Here is a 10,218-nt window from a genome sequence, read left to right as displayed (position 1 = left end):
GCAAGCAGCACCCTGCTGTGCTCTAGACCAGTGGTCGACAACCTTTTTGGCCCAGCGGACCACTAAAATTACCGGCTCCTGACGGCGCAGGGAGCCAGGTGTCAATCAAAGGGGTAGAAACCTCCCCCATAGTGACGTCATCGTGAAAAAACCCGCCCACTCTCCCATTGCTGATCTAAAGCTACGTACACACTTCCAATTATTATCGTCGGAAAACGAACGACGAACGTTCTTGCACGATATATACGAACGATCGTATAGCACCGATCCTGCACATAGAGGTAACGACACGATCGTTCGTAGATATTGTACACACAATAGATACGATCGTTTAAGCGATAGAGGAACTATGTGCACGACAGGAAAGTGAACGGACGTTCGTTCATCACTCATGCTCTGAACATGGACGATCAACGAACGACCGTACACACGAACGATGTTCAACGATCGTCGTCCAATCTGATCCGCCGGTTCGGTCGTTCGTTTCCAACGAGTTTCCTCGTTCGTCGGCGTTGTTGGTTACTTTTTTACGAACGATTTTTTGCCCAATCGATCGTTCGTCGTTCGATTGGAACGATAAAAATTGGAAGTGTGTACGCACCTTAAGCCTGGGATGGGAGAGTGGGGGGGTTATGTTCAGGGACACAGCCCGCCCACTTCCCTGAACCTGGGACTTGTACGGGGTACATGGTCTGCGGCTCTGTGCCTGCCAGCAGGGTCCTTCTTCTGACCCCACTTGGGGGTGCACCGGCCAGAGCCGCGGACCACCAAAATTTTCTTGCGGACCACTGGTTGGTGATTGCTGCTCTAGACAGTAGGAAAGCACAGTAGTCATTCCTGTCCAGCCATTCATCTGTCTGCAGATGGACAATGTTAGGGAGGCTGCTGTACACAAGCTAAATTTTCGCCCAAGATGAACACAACTATTTATCTAAGAGGACAATCATCTGATGTGTGTGAACAAAGTTTCACTTGAAAAATTTGCAATTAGGCAGGGCTTTATTGTTTGGGTCGCATTTAACAATATTGTTTCTAAAGTAATTTAGTCATTTCACTGATAGTCAATGTTTTAATATTTTATTACAGAATTTTAAGTACATATACATTACATTTTTCTTTATACAACATTTGACTTTGCTCCCAGTTTTTGTATTTTCACCTAAATTTGCCTTTCACTTCTCGATGAAGTGCAGTTATGTATAATAGAACAACACACATACTTTTCTTTGGAACCAATATGTGTTTTCCCACAGCTGGTACATCCTATAATGACTATATACAGAAGAGGAAGCAGTACAGACTTCAACAATGAAATACAAACAACAATGTGCAGTGATCTACCTTAATCAGATTTCAACATTCATTTGTTCATAAAAGAACAATCAAAGGTGTTTTCTGATTGGCTGAGATTTGACTTTGGCTTGGTGTAAACTAACTATACTTAGTAGTATACTAGGATCTTGAACATATGCTAATATATGATCTAATAACTATTGTTTCCCTAAATGCATGTGATTTCTAATTATAGCACAGGTGTCCTCATTTGTGATCAGATGATTTTCCGATCACCAATGTTGGATATTCCATCAGTTTTTGTTCTAGTAACATTAGTCAGCAAGTCAAATAAAAGTAGGAGTCAGGGCAGCAATAAAACCTAACAAAAATTCGAACCTACCCTCCACTACATTTAATACAGTGTAATCAATTAATGAAAACATATGTACTGTTTAGTGCACCATCAAAACTTCCAGGGCTGATGGCTTTATCAGGTACAAACCTCCTAGTATGTTTTTGGTATGTGGAAGAAAACCCAATGCAAACACTAAGAGACCATACAAACTCCAGATAGTGTCCTGGCCAGGATTATAACCTGGGTGTGTTGCAAGCCAACAATTCTAGCCATTGAGCCACCATGCCTCCCATTATTTGAACGTGTCTATTAACAAAAAAACATTGGGAACATACAGACTCCAGGTAGTGCCCCGGCCGATATTCTAACCTGGGATGCCAATGCTGCACGGCAAGCCATTCAGCCACCATGCCACCCATGGGTTGAATGTGTCAATTGGCAAACTGAAGGAGAACAAAGAAATTCCAGATATCATTGTGACCATGATTATAACCTGGAATTCTAATGCTGTAAGGCAAGAGCCATTGGGCCACTATGCTGCTAATAGTTTGAATGTGTCTTTTGCATACAAGGAAAACATACAAGCTCTAGATAGTATCATAGACAAGATTATAACCTGTAAACCAGTGCTCCAATTAAAGACTAAGCCACAATGCCACCTGTTGTTTGAATAAATCTATTGGCAAACACAAGGAGAAAATATGAACTTGAAATAGTGTCCAGACCAAAAATATACCCTGGGATGCCAGTGCTGAAAAGCCAGAGTTCTAGCCATTGAGCCACTATGCCACCATCAGTTTGAATACGTATATTAGAAAATACAAGAACTCACACATTTTATCATCATGGCCAAGGTTTTCACCTGGGATTTCAGTGCTTCAAGGTAAGAGTTGTAGCCATTGAGCCACCATTCTACCCATGGTTTGAATGTGCCTATTGGCAACACAGGGAGGAAATACAAACTCCAGATAGTGTCATGGCTGAGATTATAACCTGGAAACCAACTGCTGAAAGGAAAAAGCTCTTGTACTGAGGCACCATGCCACCCATGGTTTGAATATCTTTACTAGTAAACACTAGGAGAATACAAACTCCAGATCATATTGTGGCCTAGATTATATTTTACAATAAACCAAGAGTGGAGGCTGTTAGTACAAGGTCTATCTGAATAAATATTTTCAGCTATTACAGAGTCTGTATTTGCAGCTATTAGATCCACAGGAAATCGACTTAGCTTTATTGTTTAAAAACATTAAAGCTCCTTTGTTTTAAATCTGCTTTTATTCCTGGCCTCCGGTAAGTTTATGGAAAAGTTCTTCATCCAATGTTTCATTCTGGTCTTTGGAGCGAGTTGAGAGGAAGATGTACCCTCCTATGTACTCATGGACCACTTTGCAGCTTGCACTTTGGCACGTAAAAGCTATTGATATGTTAGGATCAAAGTCAATGGCAACCTGAAAAACAAAACAACAACGTAAATGTATAAATATAAATATATATATATATATATATATATATATATATATATTGGTATGGTGTAATATATTCTGTATTGAGAATACAGAATGATCTTACGTTCCCATCAATAAATTCAACATCTGCTTTTAGAAGCCTCTAATGAAGGCTGATATTTTAAATAATTTTAGGAAAGTGACATTACTTGCAAACAGGAACAGATTCACAGTCCCATAACTGGTATGCCGCCTTTGAGTAAGGAAATATTGTAAATGCTTCCTTCAGAGGCTTCTGATACACATAGTTACGTAGCTTGAGAAAACTCTTAAGCCACAAGCCTTCATTGAAAGTAATGGTAATCTCTTAATTAAAATGATTTCTACATGCCCTCATACACAGTCATAAATCCCATTTTCTTGTTTTAGTTGCAAACAATTCATTCAGGGGAACTAGATCATACTTTTTTACTGATATTTCTTTTGCAATGAACTGCTGCTAATCATAGATTGTTGCTTACTGATTTAAGGCTCATTTAATTTAGATATATCAATAAATAGATTTTATCTTTATAAAATAACAGCTTCACATTATAATTCTTATAGCAAATAAGGTTCTATTATAATGCAGTAACCTACACTCATATATCACACAGGATTATTGGCAATGACCAGTTGTGTTTGTATTGTGCTAGTAAAGACCAAGCATCTGACAGTGATAGTATGTATTCCCAGTATATATATATATATATATATATATATATATATATATTTATTTGTAAACATTCATTCTGAGAAAAAACTCGCACATGCTTTCTCGAGCCCGCCTGTGTTAAGTCCTTCTTTTTCTATCACAATCAGAATTGTAGGGACAGATTCCAGGGGACATAGCCAGGCCAAATATTTTTTGGTTCTTGGTTACAGGCACAAAATGGATATTGATTAGGTGAATAAATGAATGAACTGTCCTATAGCATGTTCTGTAACCTACAGCAGGGCAAGCTGGCTACACACCGGAAAAAAAATTGACACCGGAAACAAAAACAATCATTAGTGTTTGTTTAAAGCAACAGTAGAAGTATCAAATACTGCAAAGACCTTGTTCTGTTCTATGAAGAAGGACATAATGGGTTAAAATGACAGAAAGAATAAGAAAGTGACCTAGGGTAGATTTAATATCCAACCTGCTGTATTTCCCAGTTAACATTCCATTGTTTCATATTGGAAAATCTCAAGGTGGAAATGGGGTCACCGGTTGTCATGTCTATTCTGATCAGTCTGTTGTAGGAAACTCCGAGTACTTCATCTTTCTTGAGATCCCTAAATCTTTTATTAAAAGAAAAAAATCATTACAGTCATAAAACAAAACAGTACACATTTCATGATTAGCAATGATGCATGAATGCAGTAGCACAATATGCTTGATTGCAGTCAGAAGTCTTTGATATACAACAAGGATCAATCATGCCAAAGTATACAAAACATAATGCAGTAGACATCATATTATTCTTATTATTATTATTAATAATAACAATAATAATATTAATAATAATAACAAACAGGATTTATATAGCGCCAACATATTATGCAACGCTGTACATTAAATAGGAGGTTACAAAAAACAGACAGATTCAGAGAGTGTATTATATGTATACTGTTTTAGTTACTAATACTATTGTCAGTGTTCCAGCTCTTAAGGATTGTGGGCACCTAGAGACACATAAGGGCTACAATGATAAAATGCTGTTTGCCTGTCTGTTAAGTCATGATTGAGTTTTGTTAAACCTATTGAATCAAACATGTACAAAGTCAGAAATCTGTAGCTGCATATTTGTTCCTATTTAAGCAGGAGCAACATTTTCAGGAGAGTTAAAAATATACAGACTGCATGTTTCTCTTTTCATAATGGTTTTGGATCTGTATTCCTTTACTTTATTATGTTTATAAGAATTATGATTTCTTTTAAAATAAACATGTAATACATGAGAAAGGATTCTTAGATCACTACCGATTAACTAAGAAGACATCACAGGAGTTGCTTTATATTTTTTGTGTTGCTTTGTCTAAATGAAACCTCAGACAGAGCTTCCTAATAAGAAATGACTTATTATAATGTTGTGTATATAAACAAGGTGCTGTGCCATAACTAAAGGAGGATCCTTGGGATGGAAATTTAGCCTGACATGGTGTTGTTTGGATTCAGCAGAGATAAACCAGATCCAAAATCCAATTTCAATAGAGAGTTTATGAACCGAATAAATGTGTGAGATTGACATTCTCTAAATTTTCAGATAGACTCTGGACAGGCTTCAATAGTACATGTCATATTTTTTCTCCAAGTGGACCTACAATACCATGGCCAGAAACATCAATATACACAACCATAGTCACTGGGATGATATTGATGGATGATACTGTAGGTATTGATAGATAGTTTTTGGTCCTGAAAGCATCTTTAACTTTTTTTTTTAATATAAGAAACTTTCCATGATTCTTTTGTATACCTATTGAGGCATTTGTGTACATGGTGGGTATTAAATCAAGAAGTTGCAGCACTTTTGACATATTTTTTTACTGGGAGCCAAAGAAGTTTAGCTATACATTGGGAAAGAAGCACAGTTTGTGTGTTCTTGATCTTTGTGTTTTTGGGACACCTGGAACACCTGGAAGTACAACCCTGGCTTGGGGTAACATTTTCAGGGCTGCAGCCCAGAATGTCAAGGTATGGACTTCTCATAATAAAAGAACTGTGCGCAAAGGCTTTACAGTCCACAAAGGATACCCATTTAAAGCTGAACTCCAAGCAAATAGCTAAACATACACATAAAATAAATATATCATAGCACTTTGGCCTGTCAAGGCTTTGCAACACACTTTATTAGCTACTTGTGCTGCTTTACCCTCCCCCAAACTGGGCTCTGCTGTGCAGGGACAACTCAAATTCAGGTGCTTATACTGCTTCCATTTTAAAAAATATCTTTTTTCTTGTGGATGAGCTCAATAGACTTGTGTCTTTTTTATAACTATATAATGATCACAGACTGACGGAGTGATACTGTACAAGGTCTTTTATATCTGCCAGGAGTTTAGCTTTCAATACATGTCAAATAAGGATAAAAAAAAAACTATGCGAAACAAAAATAAATGCAGCCAAAACTTCAAAAGCAACCTCTTTCCTTTTATTCAGACTATTTTTTTTTTTTGGGCTGCTTGTCTTTCTTCTCAAACTTTTTTCATCCTTGTAGCAACTTCCCTCTCACTTTAGAGTCACCTTTTATGACTTCCACCTCCATTCCCTGTATTTTGTAGCAGCCTACTTCTATTATTTGCAGCCTCTCTTCCTCTCAGCCTTTGTTCTCCTTTTACACCCTGTGTGGTTTCTCTTACAAAGATACACCTGCTTTTTTTAGGTCACATAAGTCACAGGCTGTGAGCAGGACATGATCACAGAGAAAATGCCTGCACCACCAAACAGTATACCAATAGGTATGGTTATGACTGTGAGACCTAAATACCAAAATAAATCCCTAAATATAGAATTGTATCAGTAAATCCAATATACAAAGGTAAAGAAAGATTTATTTACTGGAAAATAAATACACAAATTAATGCCTTACTACAATGCACATCATAAGCATTGGTGTGCTGTGTTCCCATTCATTCCTTATGGCTTTCTAAAGGCACCCTCCCAGTGCACTGCAGCCTAATGTCCTCCAACTACTAGTGTGCATTGTTGCGCGCTACAGCATGCATGATTTTCTATGCATTATGGTGTGTGGGGCAGCTTGTTTAAATAAATTGGCCACATTTTTTTAAAAATGTATAGCCCAGTAGTTCCCAACCTTTTGGAGCTCGTGGACCACTAAACCTACAGACTTGGTACGGAGTCCTATGTCACTCAAAGGGGAAGAAACTTATCTCTGAGTAATGTCATAATGCCAGAGCCCACCCACTCTCCCATCGCTGGCTGTCCAGAGACGCAACCCGCCCACCGCCCTGAGCCTGCTATCCGTATGGGAGACATGGCCTGTGGCTCTTGCCAGTGCACCCCCCAGCAGGGTCCTTCTCCTGACCCCGCTGTGGGGTGCACCCGCCAGAGCCACAGACCACCGCTGGTCCCCATGCTCTCGTGCCCCACCTGTGAGATGGCCCGGGGAATGGGGACCCATGGGGTTGATTTACTAAAAATTAATTGTTCACTTAGAAAAATGACTGTTTACTAAGCAAGCCGAGCAAGGTGGAGCTGTGTTAACTTCAGTCATTTTATTATTTTTCTTGCACGTAATTGGATGTTCACAGTGAACACAGCGTCACTCCATTTACTTTCTGCGATAAAAAGTATCTAAACCTTTAGTATGGCAACTTCATTTTTTAGAAACAAGAAAAATAGGATCCTTTTTTAATATTTAAACTTTTTTAATTTTAATTGTATGGTATTATAATTGTATATTATTATATATTATTGTATATTATTATATTGTATTGTATTGATTTTGGGAGGGGGACGTTGGAAAATTTTATAGTCTTTTTATATGCATAATTTTTTTTATTATATTTATTCACTTTTTTTATTGTATACCTTTTCATTTACCTTTTGTATACGTTAGTCGGGCTAGGCCTGTCACTCCACATCCCACAATGAAATGTCCAGGGCCTAGCCTGAGCGATGCTCTGCGGGGTTTGATTATGCAAATAGCAGACCTCAATAATTCACAATTTGCATATTCAATATATGGAGGTCTTTGAATGGTGCCGGAGGGACCAACACCTCAATGGAAAATAGTTGGTCCTCATATCTTTTTGTCCTTCTTTTTGCTAAGATGTTTTTTTTTACACTATTTGGGATAATTTTACATGAGATAAGTCTTCATTTAAATAAATTTAAGTAGATAAACAGTTATGTTTCATTCAGCAAATTCCAGAGCCAATCTTATTTATCAATAATAATAGGAAAATGTTTACCTGACAATGTAGTAGGCCAAGCCAAACTCCGGCAAAGACTGCCATGCCTGAATAAATCTCATCTTGGCTTCTATAAGAGGCATCTGGGAAATATTCTGCTGTGCCTCCAGAATACGAGACACCAACTATGGAACAGAAACAATTAGACTTTAATGAACATATTTTAGGAAGTTCATTAGATTGTTAGTAAACAGGAATACATTGATTGCTCCTTTGTTAGATTGTGACTCAGCAAAGCAAAGATGTAAAACATGAAATCTACAGATTGGATAAAGATACAGCAAACTGACATTATAACAAAAGAGGTCATGTAGCCCCGGGGTCATGGATTTATCTGGGATATAGTGGATTTCAGAATTGTCTTTCTAAAGCAATTTTTCTTTATATGTTATAATTTCTAAACAGCAAGTAAGAGAAAAAAACCCGTAACAGGAATACAGAAGGCAATGAGCAATAAAGTTGATGGGGTTTCATCCCTCTATGGAAATGTTCAGACTGGTGGTTCTTGCAAGCAGTTTTGAGTTGCTTTACCACTGTTTGTGAAAAATGTATACCGGGACCAAATAGATTTGTTGTTTTTGTTTGTTTGCCAGATGGCAGCATTGCCACAGGTTTTTTTATTTTTAGATTTTTTAAAGCTTTTTTTCAAACAGAAGCAAGAAAAAATTTGAATTAATCTTGTTTTTATAAGGTAAATATAAAGTGATGGGTATTATAGATTTCTCCAAAGTGGCGCTGTACAAAACACAGCACAGACATCACAGTACTAGGACCACTGCCCCAGTGTCATTGGAGGTTTTACAGACTACTGGTCCGCCAGAAAATTTTGGTGTTCCGCAAATGATTCATGAAGCTATAAAAAGGTCATCACATACCTGTTTTGTTTTGTACTTCTTTACATATTTTGGTGACACATAACACTCTGGTTTAATGTCCACGTTTTGAAAATCGGAAGGTACTTGCGCTGTAGTGTTTATGTCTTTCATCTTCAGAAATGAGAGGATGTTCTGTACCTCAGATCGATAGGAGCTGTCTGCCATTGTCTTTCCTTTTGCAGCAAGCATGCAAGCTGCCATCCACTTGGCATATTGGCTTTCCTGATAGAAGAGGACATTGGTCAGTTATGGTCTGTTAATCAACTCAATTTAATATACCATCCACATAAAAACTGTTTTATAGACCCAGTGAAATACGGAATCTTAAGCCGTAGTTCTTAGTATTGTAAATTGATTTCCCGGGAATGGTATTGTAGACACAGTAAATCTGAGCCTCTTGTGATATATGGCCAAAACTGTTGGACATTAGTGTTAACACTAAAATATACTTCCAATCTTCACAATGGTTTGCGGAAAAATGGTTCCTGCATGACTGTGCCACCTTTCCAGAATGACAAATTCAGAAAGACATGGTAAGAGTTTGGCGTTGAGGAACATAAATGTTCAGCTCAAACCTGTGGCTTTAACCCTATGTTTATGATCCAGGACTTCTTCAATACTATGCTGGACTGGGTATTACAAGTTTGATGTGGAGGAACACAAAATGTCTGCACAAAGTCCTGACCTCAACCCTATAATTTGAGATCTAGGTCCCCATCAAGATTATACTGGACCTTGTTTTATGAGTTTGGTATAGAGGAACATTAAGGGCCTGCACAAAGCCTTGGCATCAACCCTACAATTTGTGATCCAGGTCTTCATCAATAGTTATTATTATTATTAATATTATTAACATAATATAATAATAATTTAAATAATAATAATAAAAGAACAACTGTATTTCTAAAATGCCAATATATTATGCAGCATTGTACATTAAATAGAGTTTGGAAAGGTTGGAAATGACAGTCAGATACAAACAATAACACAGGAGGGAGACAGGACCCTGCTCAAAAAAGCTTATCATAGTGTACAGAACCTCACAAATACTTATGGCTGAATGGACCTAAATGCACAAAACACACTTCCAAATATTATAGAAAACCTTCACAGAAGAGTGGAGATTGTTATAGATGTAAAAGGAATGGGAACAACCCCATGTCAATGACCATCGATTTGGAAAGGGATGTCCAACAAGGTCATATAGATGTCATATTCAGGTGTCCACAAACTATTATCTCTACTGATTGTTTAAAGGATAGTTTAAACCAGGGGTCCTCAAACTACGGCCCGCTGAGGT

The 10,218-nt window shown here is 37.6% G+C and overlaps 1 protein-coding gene across 3 annotated transcripts in view; it reads right to left on the bottom strand.

Annotated features, from left to right (window-relative positions):
- Window positions 1-1,060: 1,060 nt before the first annotated feature.
- Window positions 1,061-10,218, bottom strand: part of FERMT1 (FERM domain containing kindlin 1) — a 66,488-nt gene continuing 57,330 nt past the window's right edge. For all 3 annotated transcript variants that reach the window (XM_072409649.1, XM_072409647.1, XM_072409648.1), the window contains 4 exons: window positions 8,919-9,140; window positions 8,044-8,168; window positions 4,266-4,407; window positions 1,061-3,084 (listed from right to left, as the gene is read on the bottom strand). In XM_072409649.1, coding sequence (XP_072265750.1) covers window positions 2,911-3,084; window positions 4,266-4,407; window positions 8,044-8,168; window positions 8,919-9,140 — 663 coding nt within the window. In that variant the 3' untranslated portion in view covers window positions 1,061-2,910. The remainder of the gene's footprint in view (window positions 3,085-4,265; window positions 4,408-8,043; window positions 8,169-8,918; window positions 9,141-10,218) is intronic.

The sequence above is a fragment of the Pyxicephalus adspersus genome, chromosome 4, assembly GCF_032062135.1.
Source record: "Pyxicephalus adspersus chromosome 4, UCB_Pads_2.0, whole genome shotgun sequence".
Classification (NCBI taxonomy): domain Eukaryota; kingdom Metazoa; phylum Chordata; class Amphibia; order Anura; family Pyxicephalidae; genus Pyxicephalus; species Pyxicephalus adspersus.
The sequence above is the reverse complement of the archived record's forward strand: the minus strand, read 5'-3'. Positions and strand labels throughout refer to the sequence as shown.